This window comes from Acartia tonsa, chromosome 8, assembly GCF_053477335.1.
Source record: "Acartia tonsa isolate MP-2025a chromosome 8, ASM5347733v1, whole genome shotgun sequence".
Taxonomy (NCBI): domain Eukaryota; kingdom Metazoa; phylum Arthropoda; class Copepoda; order Calanoida; family Acartiidae; genus Acartia; species Acartia tonsa.
Genome location: NC_137267.1, coordinates 43,919,429 through 43,943,182, shown reverse-complemented (window position 1 = coordinate 43,943,182; position 23,754 = coordinate 43,919,429). Strand labels below are relative to the sequence as shown.

Here is a 23,754-nt window from a genome sequence, read left to right as displayed (position 1 = left end):
CACAGTACATGAAAATCTGGTGCAACTTCCAAGTAATAATATTTCGAATGGTGGGAATCAATATTTTTAAAAGTTAAAAGGAAAATTTAATTTATTTTCTATTGATGTATCCCTATATCCCAAGCTAACTACTATACATTAGTATACCATAACAAATTAATTTTAATTATGGACGTTGAATATGTGAAATAAGACTTTAGGGGATTTTTGGAGAAAATCTAAATTAATATCATATGTGTATATTAAAGATTGTTAAAATATTTAAACCCAATAATGATAAACATAATTACCCCTCCTGTAAATAAAATTTTTGGTTAAAAATTTCTATAAAATGCAAAGTTTTTGAGCCAAACGAATAAGTGGTTATAAAACTTTGGGTACTAGTGTAATTTACAGTCCAATGTCCCCTTCTTCCCTGCATGTGCTAGATTTAAATTTAACTTTGTACAATTATAGGGCATTAGTCAAAATGAGTAAACTTTTAAAACTTCACACCTACGTAAATTTGTTTTCTTTTTAAAAATCTAAACATGTTATATATATGGAGTCATATAGGGACACTTCCTCTTATGCGGAAGGCAGGGAACGTTTTCTGAAGAAAAAATCACATTGAGATATCACAACGTCATACATTGGAAGGTTTGGACTTAATTCAGTCTTAATTCAATACAATGTACAGTTAAGACTTCAAGACAAATGTCTTGTAATCTAATATCCTCAGTTTCACTTGGTGTACTAATTTGATATATTTTAAGTCTTTTATTTGCTAAAACTAAGATAAGAATATATTTATTACTTTAGATGGGCTGTTTTCGAAAAGCTAGCATTATCCTTAATAATTCAACTAATCATAGCTGTTGGAATATAATGAAATAATAACTGCCCATTCATACAAATCTGTGTTCTAACCTATTTATTAACATTAGTTATCAATTGTCTATATTGTCAAACTATAGAATTTTCTCAGCTTGATAAATGAATGGCGTTTTATATGCTGTACTAACTTAAGAATATTTAGTCACAAAAGGGATATATTTTAAACACAATAGAAGATACACTGATTATTCCCAGTTGTAGCTTAAACTCACCGCTATTGTCGTCTCCCTGCCTGTTTATCCTTCATCAGGGAGGAAGGGGACATTGGGCTGTTTATTACACTAGTCCCCAAACTTTCTTATTCGTTGGCTAATAACTTTGGGTACTATTATTGAATGCTTATGGTTGGTTCATTAAGTTGAGTATCCAAACTTTTTTTAACCACTCATTGTAACCTATAGAAAGGGTGATTTTGTGCATAATCATTGGGGATGTACATCTATTTTTCGGCCATTGTCGTCTCCCTAGCTGTTTATCCTTCATCCTGATTAAGTACCTTGATATTTAGAGTGTAATGTGTTTGCTCAACTCTGCTGGAAAAACAATGATTTCAAAGCCCCAAGAGAGAACACTAGGGCCGGGGGTATGGAAGGTTATTATTAAGAAGAAATTGTTTTTTTTCACAAAACGTGCTTGTTAAGCACTAAAAACCCTCTCCCCCTAATTTGAAATAATGGGTGAGGGTTCTTATGCCTAACCCCTGCGGGGCCTAAATATAAGGTGACCTAATGCAGCGGGGCTACCCAATATAACATAACCTGAACTAAAGAAATAGATAAACAAACGTAAAACTACCCCCCTAAAAGTAATTGCTTAACAAGGTACTCTGTGAGTTAGGATATTTTTTTGATATTAAGACTAAACTTAAATAAACTTTTATTTTGTAAAATTCAAACGTCTTAAAGTTAAAATTTCTTACTATCTTTGTGATTTATTTATAAATTTGCTTTTGTTTGAAAGCTTATTTTCACTGATCCTAAAAGAGAAGAGAAAAATGGGATGTATTTCACAAAGATTATACTAATACACACATGGAGAGAAAAGACAAGGATGACATCATCCATTAATAGCACAACTATTGTATTTATAAAGCTGAACGTTCTCTGTGTAATTAAACGGGATTGTAAGCCGTGAAAAAATAACGAATTGGTCAGAATCTCAGTCAATTAAAAGTTTGGCCGCTAAAGAATAGGCTATTGAATAAATATAACTTACAATTACTGAATGACATACGGACGGACACTCGGATATATACAGTTTAAAAAATAACACAACAATAATATTGCAGCTGTCGAACCCCCTGCTAAAAAATATTTTAAGATAATTTATTATTTTATAATTTTCCAACAATTACAATTATATACTGAAAACTTTGTGGGTCACTTTTCCACCCCCCCCCCCCCCTCCCCCACTTTCCCGCATTTCTTTCTAGAATCATGAATTAAAATAGTTTAAGGGCAGGCAGGAGGTGTATTACGAGCCTCGTTTAAAAAGGAAAAATAAAGTTTTAAATGCCACAGTTTGTTAGTACTAAACATAAAAAAATCTTATTTTAGTACCTACACTAAAATATCTTAATTTTCTGTTATGTTTGATGTACAGTGGCTACTCTAAATTTAATTCTTAAATTGATTTGCAACCCACATTACGATAATCATAATTACCCCTTCTTTAGATCATAATAATTGGTGTAAATGTTTGGATTTTTACGGATAAGCAAAGTGTCCAAAGTTTTTAAGTCAACGATTGAAAGTTTAAGTATTAAAAACTTTGGGTACCATTATAATATAAATTTCATTGCTCCCTCCCTACCTGAGTACAAAAAAGACTCAAAAATGAAATCCAAGATTCCCCTTCTAATTTAATTTTAAAGGTATAAAATAAATCTAGCAAAGTTTATTGATTTTATTTTGTTGTTTTTACTTTTATTGATATTTGTAAATAAAACTGTTCTTAAGAGAAAGGCTTTTCGACAAAACGGTTCTTTCCGTAAAATCGACTTCAATTAAAGATTTTATATATGTATACTCTCATACATTAGTCTCTCTGCGCGGCATTTTAAAAATGCAGCGCTGTGATTGGCTGAAATTCGACGCGCCCCGATCTAAATCACCATTAAAAAGATTTAAAGATCCAGCTCAGTTTAATTTCCTAAAGGGGTCGGTATGGATAGCTCTTATGGTTAATTTTGGGAATGTTAGAATTGTCCTATCGATTGGTGATTCCTTTAACAGTTAAGTACAAACTAGAAAGCGTATCGACTCTATTATAAAGACCAGGAGCGTCCATATGTATATTAAAAAGTTAATCTTCTCTTTAATGGATGCTGTCATCCTTGTTTTATTTAGTAATAGCAAACTTCAATTTGGATTAAGTTAGACAAATAAAAGGGGTAGGTAAAGCTGTATTTTGTTTAAATAAATATTTGGAAAATTTAGATGTATTTGATTTCTTATTTAGAAAATAAGACAGGTTGAATTAAGTGTTTTTGTTTTCAAAAGCTAGTAGCTTTTACCTTATAAGGGGGGGGGGGGTTGTTACCTATATATAGCTTTATTTTTGTTAAAGCCCAAAAAGAAGTACGGGTTGATAACCGCTGGATTAGAACCGGTTCTCAGTTATACTGAAAAATCATGTATAGCGTTGTTCTACAGAATAATTCTTCTCAAATTCCCAAGATACATAAAAACTCAACTTTTTTATGTTCTAGGTTTGTTTGGATTAAAGCAACCATGATTTTACCCAAAAATATTTTCTAACTTTTTTTTATGTTTCAGAAATTGCCAAAGTTCGCGGAAACCTGTTTCAAATCAACGGGTACGTGAAGGAGCCGCTGGTGCTACCCGAGGGTATTGGCCCCCCAGTCGTCCACACTGAGAAGGTGTATGTCCCCATCAAGGATCACCCAGAGGTAGGTCTTAGGGTCAGGGAGGAAAGGAGTTGATATTGGTCTGTAAAATATAATGGTACCCAAAGTTTGATATCCATCTTTGGCTATAAAACTTTGGTTACTTTAATTGGTTCTCGATTGTTTAAAGGATCACCCAGAGGTAGGTCTTGGGTTCAGGGAGGAAGGGAGGGGACATGGGTCTGTAAAATACACTGGCACCCAAAATTCTATAACCAAGTTATCTTTTTCGTTGGCTATAAAACTTTGGGTTGAATCTTGATTGTTTATTTCCAAAATGAAAGGGATTATATATCATAATTGGAAGAAAATAGTGATGTAGATTAACCAAATTATCCACTATCCCCTCCTTCCCTGACTAGGAAACACTCAGTCAGTAAGTCACCATGACTAGAAGTCTTCACATGTCATACAGAAAGTGTCGGCGTCTTACACTTTTTGTCCAAAAAACTATTTTGTTTTAAGGAATATGTTTTCAACGCTTATATCAAATAATTTTATCCAAAAAAATAGCCTTAAACCTGCCATCCTTCTACTAATGTTTTTTTAAACTTTCAGTGTTTAAACTTTTCCACCATTAATTTCAATCAACAAAAGAGGAAATTTTGTTTATTATAATTAGGGATGTACATAAACTTGTTGTCAATAGTCTTATCCCTGCAAGTCCCTGCTCTCTGCGATTCAGTTTTTCCTCTCTTTATTTAGGCAAATGACATTGCTTTTTCTATCCACAACTTATATTTGGATACAATCTATGTATGTATGTATGCATGTATTTGAAAGTAGCGCAGCTTCACTGTAATTAGGGTATGTCCGTCCGTCCATTCGTTGGTTTATTAAAGATCTTCAAGCTTGCCGTCTCCACAAAGTTTCTCTTTAAACACAGAGATAGAGGGGACATTAGGGTGTTTATTACATTAGTCTCCAAAGTTTTATAATAACGTTTTCTTATTTGTTGGCTCAACAATTATGGGGGTTTTTACTGAATTTTCAATAAGTTGAGTGTACACACGTTTAAAACATTAATTGTAATCTACAGATGGGGGTAATTTTAATTATAATCATTGGGGATGTACATCAATTTATCGGCTATTTTTTTATATCTCTAGATTCATGCTTTTAACATTCTATTAACATTAAACAAAAAAACAATACTTTTTCTAATGGTGCTGTTTTTTTTCAAATGTTTCGTTATTACATACTCAATTATTGTGCAATTTATATTCATATAATTCCATAAAACATTGCATTGTTTCAGATTTACTACTTGTGGATATAATTGTACTAGTTTTTTTCGAACATTTTACATACATATAAAATTCACTTAATTTAGGACATAAAATATTTTTATAATTTAAGGAAAGGTTTTGTGATATTTCTTTCGTGTTATTTTTTGGTAAAGATTAATTTTTCCATTAATAGGGATCGAAAGGGATAAGACAATGGACTATAAATTAATGTACATCCCCATTTATGAAACAATAAATTAACCCTTCTGTAGATTACAATTAATAGTTGAAACGTTTGTACACTCAACTTTATAAACCAAACAATCAAAAGTTGTTACGCCAACGATCAGAAATCGTTATTATAAAACTTTGGGGACTAGGGTACTTCTTTCCTAGGGGTTATATCTATTTGAGGGTGGAGATGCCCTTCCCAAAAATAAACCTTCTATGGAAAGCTTTAATGTAAAGGAGATCCATATCGGTGCAAACATCGAGACAAACAAACATCATGATACTTTTATATAAGGATTAGAAAAGTAGCTTAGGCCTAATTAGAAATCGCAACTCACAAAAAAAAAAAAGATGGCTTTGCCAATATTATTCCTAATCTAATATTAAGAATAATAAATGTATAAATATAGATGTATAATACAAATAACCATTTGGCCCAAGTGGTGGGGACAATTTTCGTCTGCTAGCAAATTGCTTTCTTTTCTTTTATAGCGACTTGGCTGTGTTTATATTTCTGAAGCTTTTGACTGATATTCAAAGACCCAATTGAAAGTCTACACAGGGTCCCCACCCCATGGACAGAGTTACATAAAGCTCGTGTCCCCTCCATTCTTTTATTTTAATAATATAATAAATAGAACAAAAAGTCTTCTCATATCAACTATATAAACTATTCATCCTGATTATTTGAAATGACAAGCACGTTACAATATTTTTTATCAAGGATACAGGGATCAGAACAAGACGAAAAAAAATTTCACGAATTATAAATATAATCATATTATAAATGCAAGTTTTTTTTACATCTTTTTACTATGGATTTATTATTACTTTGATCTTACACCAGATTATCATGTACTCTAATAAAGTGAACCTTGTAGCTGGCTTACATAACGATCTCCCAACCCCTTTACTCCATCCCGTTTTATCCTACAGGATGAAAAAACTGACCAATAAATGATATGGAAAATAGCAACCTAAATTGACGACAATTCTTCCCCTGTCATAATATCTACGTATATACTACATCGATTCTTTTTACCCGTATTTTTAACTAACTCTGCATCTGTATATTCCTGGGTATTTTTAGAATTATAAATGTAACTCTTGATACTTCAAGGAGAGTCGTGTCAAATATTTACCAGGGAAAATGGGATTGGAAAATGTCTGTGTGATTGTACCAAAGGATCTCGCTTACTGCTGGATCGACATGGTTATACTATAGTAAAGCTTCTCATATAACCAGAGAATGTTTTTTTACTAATTTGGGGTATAGTACCATCACCCTCAGAATAGAAATTGACCCTGTAATAAGACAACCCCCCAAAGTGGCCTCTTTAGGAAAATTATAGTATTAACTGTTTTCTTTTCAATCTATAAATTAGAAAATGCATTATATAACTTGACACTCTAATATGCTGTTATTTAGTATTTTTAAAGCTTTTAAAAGAATATTAATTCTTAATCAATCTTGTCGTACTTAGTACAATTTCTAAGGTCTCTCTAAACTATGATAACAACACTATGTAGGTCAGTATTGACTAGATAGAATTTGTAATACTTGTTTTTGGCCATTTAAGCACAAAAATGGGCAAAACAATAGGCATATTAATTTTTCATTTTCTAACACAGTTTTTTAAAGACTTATTGACGTGTTTTTTTAGTTAAAGGAATAATATATAGCGTTGTTCGTACCTTATTGCCCTAGGGATCATTATTCCAAAAATATGACGAATAGCATGTATCATATAATTTTTTTCTTTAAATCAATATGTTTTAAATTAAACTACTTACTTCTAGAAACTATTATATAGATGCTACACTTTCTAAATTGTACTTTACTGTTTCAGAATTCACATGTAAAGATTGAATTCGATAGGACAATTTTAACATTTCGAAATAATCTATAAGATGGACGGACGGACGGATTATCCTTTAACAAAGAAAATCTTTGCTTTTAGTAATGAAATATTTAAACTTTAATGAAAAGACTAAAATAGACCAACAAAGCCATAGTATACAGTTTAAGTAATTCTTAAAATAAATCTGAACTTTAAAGAATAAACATAAGATTGAGCAGGGAGGAAGGGGACATTGGGCTGTAAATTACATTGGTTGGTACCCAAAGTTTAATAAATATGTCATCTTATTCGTTGGCAATTTTGATTGGTTAGTGGCCAAACGTATTAACCACTATTTTAATACAATAATTTGGTTGTATATCACTTTATCGTCCATTGTCTTATCCCTTGAGATCCCTGAGTATGGAGGCATAGCCCGGGTACTTTGTTTATTTTTTATCTCTTACACCACTCTCTCCGGCACAGCAGTAGACACATATCTTAATGGATATATTATTACTTGGATGTTGCATTAGATTTTTATGTAGTCTGATAAAGTGAAACTAGCAGCTGGCCAAAATCACCGCCCCTTTTACCCCATCCCCTTCTTTCCTAATGGATGGATGAACTGACCAATAAATGAGGTCCATGTTAGCTAAATTGACGACAAATTTTCCCTTGTCAATATATCTACGTATATTCTATATGAATATCCATACACAGCAGTAGACATATCCTAATGGATATATTATTACTTGGATGTTGCACTAGATTTTTATGTAGTCTGATAAAGTGATGCTCGCAACGGGCTAAAATCACCGCCCCTTTTACCCCATCCCCTCATCTCCTACTGGATGTACGAACTGACCAATAAATGAGATCCATGTAAGCTAAATTGACGACAATTTTCTCCCTGTCATGACTCATGATATTCGCGTATATAATACTAGCGGCTACGCCCCTAAATGCCTCTAGTGGCACTTTAAATGTTTTTTTTATATTTAAAATATGGCTATTTTGCGTTTGACGTTTATTTTTCGTTGAACTCTCTTTCTAAAATGGAGAAATTGAAAAAAAAAAAATATTTCTCTAGGGAGGGTGGTGGTACCCTCCCCCAAAATAGTTATAAACCTTCCCGGGACAAATGAGAATCTACCCTGTTAAGGAGAATCCGATCGGTTCAGCGGTTAGCGAGATCCTTCGGTACAAACATACAAACACATATGAGGATATCTATTCATATCCTCATATTTTTTTCATTAAAAAAGATACATTATAAGCAGAAATTTAATTTGTAGTAACGCAGCTACTCTATAATTAAAGTTTGTACTTTCCCTATGCGATGAGGCAAGGAATGTACGTCCCTAATTTAGTGAAAAGTTTCGACAATGCGAGTTAGTACCCCTTGATAAATCTATATAACTTTGTGGACTATTAAAATATTCAATGCAATGTCAATTAACTCCCTCATTTCGAAAAATCCTGTATAAAAAACACCAAAAATTGTTTGTTTTACGTAAAAATCATCATTTTGATATTTCTTTTTCTTTCCTAAACTTTGCTTGAGTCTAGAAATGTGTACCCAGGAATGAGAGGGAAAGTAGCAGGATGTCTTTGTTTGATGTCTGTCTGTAGGTAGGATCTGTCTAACCGCTGGTTTCTCCTTTACAGTAAAGCTTCTTTTAGGTCCAGGGAAGACTCCGCTCAAGTGCCCGTAGGTGCCTCTAGGGGCGTAACTGCAAGTTGTTATATTAAACAGTTCTTAAAGATAAATTTGTTTTTACAAAAGACAGTTGAACGCGGGCACGTAATAATATCCAGAATCTATTTTAATACGCATTATTTCTTTTTGTGTAAGGTAGTTTTTGTAGATTTTTTTGTATTCATAAAAGTACTATGTCTAGTCTGCTTGTGTTTACTTTAGGGGTAAGGTATTTATAATTATTCATAAGTGATGATATATTCCTTTAAAAAAATAATTGTTTTAACATTAAAAATAGTCGAGGGGCATTTTTTCCATTAAAGAAAGAAAAAAGGTTATTTTCTTTACCTTTTTTCCTCTAAGTATTTTGTTGAGTACTCAATTCCAAAAAAAATATGTTTTAGGGAAATTAGGAAGGCTCGGATGTCTGAAAAATCTCCATAGTTTTATAAATCTTTATCTGCTACTAATTTTCTGATACTTGTTCCTGGCAGAGAGAGATGGGGCAATAGGCTGTTTATTACGCTAGTCGCCAAAGTTTTATAATGTTTTCTTATTTGTCGGAGACTTTAGTGAATTTTGATTGGTTGATTAATCAAGTTGAGTGTTCAAACGTTTTAACCTCTAATTTTAATCTACAGAAAGGGTAATTTTGTATGTCACCATTGGGGATGTACATAAATTTATCGACCATTGTCTTATCGCTGTGTTCCTTGCCTTACAAATGAGTAATAAAGTAAAGTGTGACCGTGCATATATATAAATTTGCAACAAAAAAAAACTTTTATCGTGATTCATTGGCTAAAAAAATATAGATGCAGCACAATCATGACAATATCCATGAAGGCGATGCTTTGTTTTATGTTAAAAGTAGGGGGAATTGGGAAATGTTCTTTTTATTTAGCACCCAAAGTTTTATGATACCGTTTTCTTATTTTTTAGCTTTAAAACTTTAGGCTTGATTGATTTGACTTTAACTAGCAGTGTTCTATCTTTTACAGAAGGGTTATTTGAAAAAAATATATACTTGGGTATTAAATACGTTTTTACCTTAATTTTATTTATCTTTAACTTTAATTTTCATTCTTTCGCAATCTTTAGAAAGATACTAATAATTAGGGTTATTACTATTTATTTATCGTCCATTGTACTATCCCTTTAAATAATTCATCAAATTATTTGTAGAATTGTAACTTGTAACGTACAGAAGTATAGAAAAGCTACTGAAAATGTTAGTTGCAAGAAAAAAAATTGTTAAATTCATGTAAATTTTTGGTCAATAAAAATGTTCTTTTATTATCTCCTCGCCTTGCGAATAATTTTTTGTTGTGGAGAGGTGTTACTTAAAAATCACATAATTAGCTGAATTATTTTATATGCTAAATCAAGAATTGGTCAATGAAATTTATTAGTCAGTTCGTCTATCCAGTAGGAGGGGAGGGGGTAAAGGGGATGGATGATGGGGTATCGTTATTTTAGCCAGCTGCGAGTTTTAAATTATAGGAGTGCTTTGAAATCTGATGTAACATCCAAGTAATAATATATCGATTGGGATATATTATTCTTGCCACCAAATTTAAATTACAGCCTTCTAAGAATTTTTGTTTATAAAAAAGAAAAGCCAAATATTGTTGCTTTATTAGCTTGTAAAAAAGCGCTACTTATGTACTCTTATGCTCTTGTTCTTACAAAGAAATATACTCCTAATGACATTATCAAGCCATTTCAAAAGTTACAAAAAATGGCATAAAGAAAATCAGGTTTTGTTGTTAATTTTGACAACAATTAAGAATATTTTAAATTTTTGTACTGACAATTTAAATATTTTACTAGATCTAAAAAGAAATAAAAAAAATATTGGGCATAAAAATGGTTGTAAGACTAAAAAGCGTCGCTTTTATTTTATTTTTCCTTGTAATTTTTTTTATTGCAAAACATGTTATAACATTATTAATTTTTATTTTATGCCATGTTTTTATCGTGATTTATTTTTGCTATTTTCACAAAATATAAAGGCATGAAAAGTTTTGTATCACGAAATCTATTTGGTTCTAAACAAGGATAGCAAGATACTCAAAGCGAAGTTTAACAAAACAATGTTAAGATACTTCTTAGATAATGTTGCTGTTTCTATGGTGATCTTAAAGTATAACTTTGTACTAAATCGTCCTAGACATTTTCATTTCTTGGCATAAAAATCTGGTTTTGAATAGCTAAAAAATCGCAACTCATTTGAGATAAACTTGTCAAAACATGAAATTAAGAAAAGCTTCGCTTTTGAATTTTATATTTTCTTGTCCACTTGCGCTAATTATAGAGAGTTACAACTTTTTATTCTTTTATTTTATTTTAAATTTTAGCCCTTTTTTTACCCCTTTTTCATACCCATTCCCCACAAAATATTATTTCTCTTTATTTACTTTTTATTTACAACAAAAATCACATTCAGGAATAAAAATTCATAAAAAGTATAAAAATTGAAAATTCATTTGTTCGCTAACGACATTTATGTAAAGTAACCGATTAATAATCGCTGGATTAGAACCGGTTCTCAGCCATACTGAAAAATAATGTATAGCATCGTATTTTAGACAATTTTCAACGAATTTTACATTTAGCCCAGGCCTTCATCCCCTCTGAGTTGACAAAAACTGGTTTTAACCTTATAATTTTTCATTTTAATATCTACGGAAGGCTGTCAATAATACGACGCGATAAAGAACCATAATTTTTACTTTATACAACCAAAAGCTTTTTAGAGAAGCTATCCTTGTCCTCTCTTGTGTATAGTCTCAATTAGACGCAAAATTTGGTGTGGCGGCCACCAAAACTTAAAAAAATTCCAGGGAGTGGACATTGGACTTTAAATTTCTCTAGTACATAAAGTTTTAAACCACTCATTTGTTGGGACTTTTATTGAATTTTGATTGGTTTGGTTCTTTACTGATAGGTGCTAAATTTTGCAACAAATAATTCTGATCTACAGGAGAGGTAATTTATGGGGATGTGAATCAATTTATTGACCATTGTCTTGTACCCTTTTATCCCTGTAAAATTGTAAATACCCAGAACTAGCCACAACTGTGTGCGCAAATATTCTGATGTACCCTCCAGGGATAATAAGGGATAAGACAATGGACGATTAATGTACTTTCCCAATGATGATAAACAAAATCTTTCCTTCTGTAGATTAGGATTATTTGTAGTAAATTTTTGGGCACTTCTTGTTTGGGACAAACCAAAAAGTTAAAGATTTTGACGCAGCAAATAAAATAACGTTGTTCTAAAAGTTTGAGTACCAGTGTAATTTACTGTCCAATGTCCCTTCCCTTCCTCCCTGGATGTAACCACTTTTTATATGATAGTGAAGCTACTCTACACTAACAGATGCGTGTAGACAACTGATACCCCCCCCCCCCACTCCAACTCAAATTAATTGAAAAGGGGTCTGTAATTTTTGCCTTACTCCTAAGGGGGGTGGGGGGGGGGGGGGCGCCAAAAACTCTTATTTGCATTACCTGTGGTGTGACCCTTCGGGGCTACCTATTACCATTTATATCATAGCCTAACCTAAAGTAATAATCAATCTAAGAAAAACTACAAACTAATTACTTTCAATTTGAATAAAAAAATAAGTGGGGGTTGGGTTATCATTGATTAATATAGTACTTTGTGTGAAATTACTATAATTTTACTATTCAAGAAATCTAGTATCTTACAATTTAGGTCCATTTTTTTAGGTTTTCCTTAAAATAAAGCAATAGTTTCTTGTTATGCCATTTTTGGTGGCACCTATCCTTGTTTTTATGTAATTTTTGCTGATTTGCTGCGTGGAGAATTATTAAAATTTCAAGGCATTAAACAATGAACGAGTTATGGAGAGGCCACGAATCAAGGGAGATGCTGAAGTAGCTTTATTTTTTCTTTTTAGGGGGGAAATTTTTTAAAGCATGGCTTTAAAATCGATTAATATCAGGAATAAGGTATAACCAACAAGCGAAATAAATCTAAAATAATATTTGGGGAGCAAACGGAGAAGTCGTCAATTTTACGATGTATGCCCCCCAACGACAGCTGAAAAACATGTATAGGTTTCTTGATTTCCCCCCGAATCAATTTCGTTGTTGGTATAAGCTGGATTAATATCCGCTGGATTAGAACCAGTTCTCAGTTATACTGAAAAAAATCATGTATAGCATCGTAATACAGACAATTTTTCACGAATATTAAAATAAAAATCATTAAATTAACACTAGTTTGGGGGTCAAAAAAATGGTTTTAATCTTGTAATTTTTCATTCTAATATCCGCGGAAAACTGTCTATAATACGATGCGATAAATAACTATTCTGATCATAATAAAAAATGCAACTTTAACTATCACTTTTTCCCTGTCAAAACAGTTTTTGATCAAAATTGGACTTTTTTGATTAATCTTGGGTAGAACTGTTGTCCGTTGGTCACATTTTTACATATTTTCAACAAATTATTATTTGCAAAAAGATGCCCTTTATAAGGAAACTCTTAGAGTTAGATTTTTGTAGGTGTACAACATAAATTGATGTATATCTCCAATGATAATAAACAAAATTACTCCTCCTATATTAAAATTATTTGTTTGAACACTACTATTATAGAAAAAACTAGCGGCTACGCCCCTAGAGGCCTCTACTGGCATTTTTTTTATATTTAAATATGTCTATGTTGCGTTTGTCATTATATTTCGTTAACTCTCTTTGAATTTAAATTTTTTTTTGATTTTTTGTCATATCTCTTGGGAGGGTACCACTCTTGGGAGGGTGGTGGTACCCTCCCCCAAAATAGTTATAAACCTTCCCGGGACCTGTCTGTGTGTCTATGTGTCTGTACCGAAGGATCTCGCTAACCGCTGAACCGATCGGGTTCTCCTGAAATGACAAAAAAATTTAGGGGAGACTTCAACGTCAAATAAGGTGGTATCGTACATAAAAAATTAACTTTAACAAACAACAACATTTAAAGTGCCACTAGAGGCCTCTAGGGGCGTAGCCGCTAGTAATCATTAAAGTACTAAGTAAAGTTTATGAGCCAATAGTTTTAACATACAGTAGGGGCAATGTTGATCATAATTGGGAGTGTACACAATTTATAATCCATTGTCTTATCCCTTAAAATTCCTGCAAATAATCAAGTTTGCTTGCAGTACTTTTGTTGACAATTTTAGAATTTCATAATGAAAAATAAATGCAATTTAAACAAGGACATTTAAGTTCATAAATAGCTCAGAAATAACAATATTTTTACACTAAGATAAAGTACATAAAATATTAAGTACAGTTATGCAATAATACAATAATTTTCGATGCAATTTTTGGAAAAATCAGCAGATATATCATGTTGTTTTTAGAAAGCTCATAAATCTATGCTATTAAATCTTTAAGGTAAGGCAATAAGCAAGGGATAGTTTGTTAATATTTTGATCATATGAGGCCACGGACGAACTTACTGACAGAGTCTAATTACAGAGTATCTCTGCTATTAAAATATGCTAACATGATAATTTTGTGCTACTCCTAATTTGAGAGATTTCAATTATAGATACATAAATAAACAAAGGTGAATTGTAGATTGCCTAAAAAGGTTGCTATCTTTATTTTGATAAGGTCTTGTTAGCAGTGAATCTACTCTGTAATGCGAGGTGTTTCCTACTTACGTCCAATCAATATTGATAATAAAATCCTTGTTTATGAACGAAATTTAAGAATATAAGAATAAAAAAAGCGGCAAACGTGTTATTAAGAATTTAAAAAAATGTTATTTCAGCGTCTAAGTTGGACATGCATTTCCTTGTTCTACTACAATTAAATAAAAAGTACGTTAAACACATTAAAATGTACAGTTTTTAGAGTTTTGTAAGTAGGTTTTTTTTTCATATGCCTAAACCCTGCGGGGGTCCAACCCTGTCGGACAACCCATGAACTATCATAACCTAAAGTGATAATGTAACAAAAGAAAAACTACATCCACTCTTTATTTCCATCTTTTTTATAAAATAGATGGAGGGGAGTTACAGTGTTCAACGGAGACTTTCAGGGAAAACTCCATTCTATTTTGATAATTGTTGCTGGGCAACTCTAGAATAATTTCATTCATGTTTATTGTCAAAATAAATGTAAATCTAAAATACTAAAAATGAACGCCTAATGCCTAATGTAAAAATAAAAGGTTTTGTCCATAATAATAGCTGTGCCTACCAGATTTAACATAATTAGAAAGCGAAAATGAATATGTGAGGTTTAAATGTCTACGTACTTTCCAAAATATTTTTAAACAGAATTACTACGGTTGTTAATTTGTACTCTAATATTGTTAAAATAGATAACAATTTGGAAGTGGATAGGGGATTCCCAGGGCGATTCAACATTCTAGAAAACTCTGTTATTGGCCAGTTTTATATTTTATTGTCCATTCTGATATTATTTGTATGATGGGTAAAGCACTGAAAATATCATAATTTGAAGGGATTGCTTATCATAAGAAAAATTTTAAAGAATTGTACAACATTTATTATATTATAGGCTGCAATTTTAGCCTCAAAGGGCTCTTTATGCAAAGGGGTAAAAATTGTGGAAAAAAAAGGTAAAAACATTATAATGCTTAATCTCAAATAGCCTAAAACCATTCTGTGACTTATACAAAGCTACATTAAAAAGAAAAATTGAATCAATTCAGTAGTTAAGTTTCATACAACAAAAAAAAACATTATTTCTTTCTATAATAGGTTTGTTTTGTGTAAAAGTCTATTCATATGTTACTCAAGATATCTTAAACGGCAGAACTGGCAGAGTTTATAAGTTAAAGCTTTTTAAAACTAAAATATAAAGTGCTAACAACTTTTTTTAACGGATGTATTATCCTTTTTAATCCTGTATTAAAGCTACCTTCAGGGAGGTCCAGAAAGCTAGGCTTCTAATGGCACAAAATAAAATTATATATGTTTTAAAAAAAACTTTGTTTCCCTAAAAGCGCAATGTAAATTAAATTGAAAATAAGGATAGGGTGTTAGTTTTTCTTTTTTTGTTTACTTCAGGTTAGGTTTGGTTAGATTGGGTATTAGATAGTCCCGCAAGGTTAGATATAGGGAAAAAAATTATCCCTATTTTAGGGGTAGTTAGGTAGAGGAAGTGCATCTTTTCTTAAAGATTCTCTTTTTTGTTGACTCCTACAGTAAATGATAGAAAAATTTTGCTGAATTTTTAACCTATTTATTTTTCCTTAAATAATCTAAAGAATCATTAACATAAATTAGATAGAAACAAAACATTCTTTCCATAAATTTATGAAGAAAAAAAAATACTTATACCTTTTACAATATGAGTTTGAAAATGTTAAATCCCATCTTTTTAAAATTTTAATTTATTTAATTTATGATAAAAAATCCGCCTAAAGCCTAAAAATTCGCTTGTGCAAACTAAACTAATATTCTACTGCAATATTGCAAAAAATATTGGCCCTAGTTCAAATTTTAAGCGCTTGTTATTGGCCTTTTCATGTCACAAAGAATACCTTTTTTATTCTATTTTGTACGCATTTGTAAAAAGGCTTTTTGATTCTACATTTTCCACCAATTACGAAATTCCTTTTGGTGTTTTATCTTAACCCTGTGGGTCGAAACAAACCGGCATTTTGTATAGAATATTTATGCCTTTGTAAAAGGCATTTTTATTTTACATTTTCTACCACTTACAAAATTCCTATTTGTGTTATAACTTAACCATTAATGTTTCGAAACCGGCATTTTGTATAAAGTTTTCCAAATTTTCGTTGCTGCATGTATGAGATGTCCTATGGGGTTAATGTGTGTGTCTATATAAATATATTTCAGTTTATCTCCACGCAAATGCATAAGTTTTCACGAAGACTAATCTTGTTTTCTCGTTTTGTGAAAAGATTATATTTATTGGGTAGTTTTAACTAATAACTCATTCCTTTTAACTTGTTAACCTTTTTTGAGGTTAAACAAGAATGATAACATTCGTTAGTGACAAAGATTTTTAAAAATATTAGTTTTTCCGTCGTAAATGATCTTTCAGTATGGCAATATCCACTAAATTTGAACCGGTTCACAGCCATACTGAAAACTCATGTATCGAATCATCCACGGCTTTTAAACCGATCAAAATCCTTTGGATAAGAACCGGTTCTCAGCAATACTGAAAGTCATGCATGGCATCATATTGCAGACAATTTTCTACGAACATTGAAATAGAATATCATTAAATTATTACCATTAATGGCCCATTACTGGAGTTGGGCATAGATTTTGAAACTAAGGGGAGGGGATTGTGGCTCGCCATGCACTTTGATGGAAAGTACATCAAACATGACTTATAGCTAATTTTGCGATTTCTGTCCATAGACTATGACATGAATTGTCGAGTAGCTTCGCTACTTTAAAGATGCATACAATGTTTTTGTATGTTTATGCATCCTAACTTTTAATAGAAACTCCTAAATGATTATTTCTCACTTAAGTAACACATTTTACCAGAGATCTAAAGGGATATGACTATTGCCGATAAATTGATGTACATCCTCATTGATGATACACAAAATTACCCCTCTTGTAGATTCCAATCAGTAGTTAAAATGTTTGGACACTTTGGACTCCCTTCATTTTACTTACTTATTTTTTTAATTTGAAACAAACCGTAACTTTAAAAATAAAGATTTTCTTGGCTACAGCAACTATTGATGATAATAATACTAACAAAATGTTTCTTTTCAGTTTAATTTTGTTGGCCGAATCTTGGGTCCCCGCGGGTTGACCGCCAAGCAGCTGGAACAGGAGACAGGTTGCAAAGTTATGGTCAGAGGAAAGGGATCTATGAGAGATAAAAAGAAGGTAAATAATTTTGTTCTTTTTGAATTTATCTATTATTAATAGTAATTTATGTGTATATTTGTTTACAAATATGTATATCTATCTAGTTTAATATCTGTATGTATCTAAATCTATTCTTCTGACTTTCTATCTAACCTAAAACACTACCTTATCAACTTATCAATCTATCTTTTTATTTTATTCGATCTATCTATCTATATTGGGATCATCGAAATGACTATTGTAGTCTATTTTGGTTACTATCAAAGTATCCATTTTATCTATCTATCTATCTATGTTAGGAGGAGGCTACCAGATGCATACCCAACTGGGAGGACCTTAATTAATATCTTAGTATCAATTTATCTATCTATCCAGTTTCCTATAAATGTATCTTATTTATTCATCTTTCTATCTATCTATGTTAGGAGGAGGCTAACAGAAGCATACCCAACTGAAAGCACCTTAATAAATATCTAACTTAGTATCAATTTATCTATCTATCTATCCAGCTTCCTATAAATGTATCTATCTATCCATCTTTCTATCTATCTATGTTAGGAGGAGGCTAACCGAGGCAAGCCCAACTGGGAGCACCTTAATAAATATCTAACTTAGTATCAACTTATTTATCTATCTATCCAGCTTCCTAAAAATGTATCTATCTATCCATCTTTCTATCTATCTATGTATCTAGGATGAGGCTAACCGAGGCAAGCCCAACTGGGAGCACCTTAAAAAATATCTATCTATGTATATTCTTGTGTTGAAATGTATAGAGAACAATAACATGTTCTACTTAAGAACTAATGGCTGTAGTATACCCTAAAAAAATACTTTTTTTGTGGGTCTCACTGTATGCATCCTTGTTTAGGAGGAGGCTAACCGCGGCAAGCCCAACTGGGAGCACCTGAATGACGAGCTGCACGTGCTAATCACTGTCGAGGATTGCGACAACAGAGCCAAGATGAAGATCGACAGAGCAGTACAGGAGGTCACAAAACTACTCACAGTGGTAAGTCACATTTTTTTGTAGATCCATTGTTTAAGCTGTCAAATATTATTTGGGCTTTATTTACCAACCTTTGTCTGTGTATTGCAATGATGATACATGAAATTACCCCATATGCATATGGAGTCAACGAATAAGAAAACTTTATTCTAAAACTTTGGGGACTATTCTATTAAACAGCCAATTGTCCACTTCCTTCCTGGGTTTTAAGGTTTTCTAAAGAACAGTACACAACTAAATATTCGGTCAACTAATTGAGAAAGATAACTTCAAAGGCATAATTTTAGTTAATTTTTGTATAGCTAGTCTGTTGGGTGATTGATATTTTTTGACCTAATTGTTGTAAAGAAATGTGGAATATAGGGATATAGACTATTTTTACCGGTTTTATCAGGGCGGGAAGGGACATTGGGCTTTTAATTACACTAGTCCCCAAAGTTTTATAATTACTTTCTTATTCGTTTGATCAACAACTTTGGAGACTTTTAGTGAATTTTGATTTGTTGGTTGATCAAGTTGAGTGTCCAAACGTTTTAATAATAATTGTAATCTACAGAAGGGGAAATTTGGGTAGCATCATTGGGAAATGTACTTTAATTTATCGGCCAGTGTCTTATCCCTTCAGATTGTGGCGTTTAATCCTATGTAAGAAAAAAATTCTTGGCTTTACATTAATTATGTTTAAAAAGAAATACAACTCCTTTTTTCCGTGGTAGCAAATACATTTTTAGCATTACGCGAGTGTTAGGAAAATTTGCGTGCATTTTTTAAGTGCAGCCACCAAATTTTTTGCAATTGAGATGTGCAGCGCACAAAAAAAGTTGCTAGGCAAATTTTATGACACTGGCAAAGTAATATTTTTACAACAATGCCATGGATGTTTGATCTTTTAGTTATTGAATTACTTTTAAACGTAATTTATAACATATTTAGTAAATGTGTTATTTGATCATATATTCTTGATGAGCTAATTACGTATTCAACTCCTTATTTTGTACTGGCGGGCATGCTTTAGAGGTCTTTTAAGGGACTTTCAATGTTAGTTTTAAAAGGAAACCATTATTTTTAAGGGGGTATTTTTTCAAGAGGCAATTTCTCTTTGAAGGGTGTAGTTACCCTCCAATTAGATATTTATAAACATTCCCTGTACCTCTGCTTTTTTGTAAAGGATAACTACACTAAGACATCCTGTTACTTTTATACAAGGATTTTTCCTCGTAAAACTTCTCATTTTCTAACTTTAGAAATTTAGAAAATTGCGCTAAAGACTAAAATCTTATTTCTGCAATGTAATGTTTTTAAAGCTTTAAACATAAACTATGTTAGAATGAAGATAAACAATTACTAGGCAGGGTGGGAGGTGACATTGGACTGTAAATTAGACTGGTACCCAATGTTTTATAACTGCGATATCTTATTTGTTGGTAAAAAAAACTTTGGGATCTTTCAATTAATCTTGATTTGTTGGTGCCAAACTAGTTGTGTCCAAACATTTTAACCAATACAATTTTAATTATTAAGAAGTTATTTTGTTTCTCTCATTGGGGATTTATATCAATATTCAATTTATCGTCCATTGTCTTATCCCTTAAGATCCCTGATTACTAGGTGTTTTTTGTTCAAAAGATATTTACAGTTCTAGTAAAAATTGTTAAGAGTTGGCTGAGCCTTAAACTTAATTTTTCCTTATTTAGAAAAAAAACTGCAACTTCGCTGTTTTTAGCAACAAAATAATATAAAAAACTCAGCTATAAATTGATATATTCAAAATGATGACAAATAAAATCACCCCTTTTGTGGATTAAAATTATAGGTTGTACAGTTTGGAACCAACCAATAAAAATTTAATAAAAATACCGAATGTTTTTGGGTCAACGAAATGGATAACGTGATTAAAAACTTTGGGTACCAGTGTAATTTACAGTTAAATGTCCCCTCCCTTCCTGGTAAAATCTTTTAACCTACATTAGTACATATATTTAAAAGAGGAAATTTAAGATTGTTAAATTTTTAATTCTAAGTAATCACTGTGTAGTCATCTAGAAAAGATAAATTCTTTTTTTTTCAGAGACGCAGCTACGCTTTAATTTATACCTAAGCATATTTATTCTACATTTTTATTTCAAAATTTTAATGTTAAAATACTTGATTATACTGCCGCTACGTTTTTTTCTCTTAAATGAAAATATAGGACTTCAAACAAAGGTCGTGCAACGGGTGTTACTTTACCTTATACCCATAGGCATTAGTAGAGAGGGGACGTCACATTGGTTTTGGTACTGAATATTTGCCAGGGAGAGAGGGGATATCGGATTGTAAATTATTCTGGTATTTAAAGTTTTATAATCACATTATTTATTTTGTTATTAGCGTCCAAGTTTTTCAACCAATAATTTTAATCTTCTTAAGGAGTGATTATGTTTATAATCATTGGGGATTTATTTCAATTTATCATCAACTGTCTTATCCATGAAGATCCCTGATATATGCTCTTATTATGGATGTTGTCATCCTTGTTTTCTTGGTATAAAATATATGCAAATAGACCCATAAGGAGGGTTGAGGAATTTGATGCATTTAAATTCTCAACTTTTGTTAGATATAAATTTTTACTCTTTCCCTAATTACCTGTTGTTGCAAGCGTAGCAACTCTATCAAAATGCAGAGAGAGAGAATGGCCAATGGGCTGTTTAATAAACTTGTCCCCAAAGATTTACAATAACGTTTTCTTATTCGTTGGCTTTACAACTTTGGGGACTGTATTGAATTTTGATTGGTTGTTTCATTAAGTTCAATAATTTTAATCTACAGAGTGGGTAATTTTGTGTATCATCATTGGGGATGGACGTCAATTTATCGGCCATTGTCTTATCCCTTTAGATCCCTGATTAAACGGATTTATTGCTTCTCAATTTTTGAGCACATTTATCCTTGTTAATTAACTAGTATTCCTGGACAAAAGAAATATTTTTTCTGCTGTGGATTATTTAATTGTCGACTGTGGATAAAATTTTCATCATACAAAATTACTTGTTACAAAATTAAGATGTCAAGCTTAAATACCAGAAATAAAGGGAAAATCTTTATACGTACCCAAAGTTTTGTAAGATAAATTAGTTACAATATTTTGGGTACCAGTGTAATTTATAGTATACTGTCTCCTCCTTCCCAAATAAATACAATAGTTGCCCCGCTGAAAAGTGTAGTCAAAGATTTTTTATATTTTTGTGATAAACTCTTTTTCCCTGAAAAAAAATGTGTAAAAATGGCTACTCGTTGTTGAACATAATTACGGGTCCTTTGTTAAAATTGACATAGGATAATTTAAAAAATAAACTGGCAAAATTTGAAGAATTTCGCATCGTATTATGGACAGCTTGTCGCGAATAATAAAATAAAACAATAAAAGATCTATATTTTTATTAATTTTCGTGGAAAATTGTCTGGAATACGATGCTATACACGATTTTTCAGTATTGCTGAGAACCGGTTCTAATCCAACGGATATTAATCGGTTACAAAGCCATACTGGTAAAAAGTTTTCCATGAGAAATTAGGTTTTTTATTTTCATCATATGGATAATTGTATGAAAGCAATATTCAAAAAATCTAAATTGAAAAAAGTACATTTATAATTAAATCATCAGCCCATGACTTTTTTATCAACCAAAAAAATGAATAAATCAGGCATCTATCACAACAACAAAAAAACATAACAAAAATTGAATAATTAGAAATCAATAAAAAGTAGTAAAAAAAACTGTATGAATGAATTGTAAATGAGAAGGGGTTGGGCGTAGTTTTCATAACAAATATAAATAAAAAGGTGGATTTGTGAGTTGTGAAAAAAAACGACAGCATTTTCCGTTGCATACAGGAATATAGGGTATAGTCACCTGTGTTTAGATTTTGGAATACTGACAAATAGATTCTAATTTTTACGGCCCTAGCCTTAAGAAGAATTGTTTTGATCCCCTTCTTCTTTAACAATTTTTTGTATTGGAAATGAATTTATTTATAGGAAATAGGCCATCTATTTGGACTTTCTCAAACAAAATATGTAGATATAACCTTTCACCTATAAGAAACTTTCCTTTATATGATGACCAAACCAGTTCAGCGGTGTGCTAGGCAGATATTTTGGAACAGACAGACACATGCAATTTTATCCTGTCTATATCGTTTAATAATACCATTAAATGATAAAAGGTTAATTGAAAAATATTTTTTTTTTACTTATTCATTTATCCTAAATTGCATAACTCTTTATTGTAAACAGTTAAAAAAATAAAACAAAATTAATTCTTTTATTTAATTTGAGCTCTGTAATGTCTAATGCTAATGTCTTCTAAAAAACTCAAAATTCATTATTTCCTTTCCAGAAACATTGTTTAGCTTGTTTATATAAATATTAACTAGTTGCTTCGCCCCTTGCATCTATTATAGGAGGGCGGGGGATTAGCCTAAATCAACCCAAGACAATTATAAATCTTCCTTGAAAACTACAACAAACATATACCAGCATCTCCGATATCAGACAAAAAAATACTACTTTAAATAATAGAATTTATTTGCTGATATTTTTATATCTATATGTACTTAGTTAAAATGGAATTCTTAAAGCTTTTTCATATCATGGTTTTCTAAGCCTTTTTTACTTGTTAAAGACAAATATTTAGAGGGAAAAATTAAGAAATTATGAAATACAGAATAATTTTATATAAAAGCCTAGAAATATATTTTGTATAAGTTTCTGAGTTTGTTGGGCTGGTTTTCAGCTATTTTTTTTCTACCCATCCCCTTAAACACCTTGATGACACTATTTTTTTCTTGATCCATGTCCATGCCAGTATAGCTCTAGTCAGGGATCTAAAGGGATAAGACAATGACAAATAATAGATTGGCATAAGCAACATAACTCCTTCTGTAAATTAAAATTATTGGTTGAAAAGTTTGGATAATACTTGTATGGAATACACAAAGTTATCAAGATAACGCTGTTATAAAACTTTTGGTACCAGTGTAATTTACAGTCAATGTCCCCTCCCTCCCTGTACTGAACCCTTATTGATATAAATATCAGGATCTTGGCA

At 31.4% G+C, this 23,754-nt stretch overlaps 1 protein-coding gene across 11 annotated transcripts in view; it reads left to right on the top strand.

Annotated features, from left to right (window-relative positions):
• Positions 1-23,754, top strand: part of LOC145327042 (protein held out wings-like) — a 158,691-nt gene that overhangs the window by 70,836 nt on the left and 64,101 nt on the right. For all 11 annotated transcript variants that reach the window (XM_080170545.1, XM_080170547.1, XM_080170544.1 and 8 more), the window contains exons 2-4: positions 3,654-3,787; positions 17,554-17,670; positions 18,524-18,664. In XM_080170545.1, the coding sequence (XP_080026671.1) occupies positions 3,654-3,787; positions 17,554-17,670; positions 18,524-18,664 (392 nt within the window). The remainder of the gene's footprint in view (positions 1-3,653; positions 3,788-17,553; positions 17,671-18,523; positions 18,665-23,754) is intronic.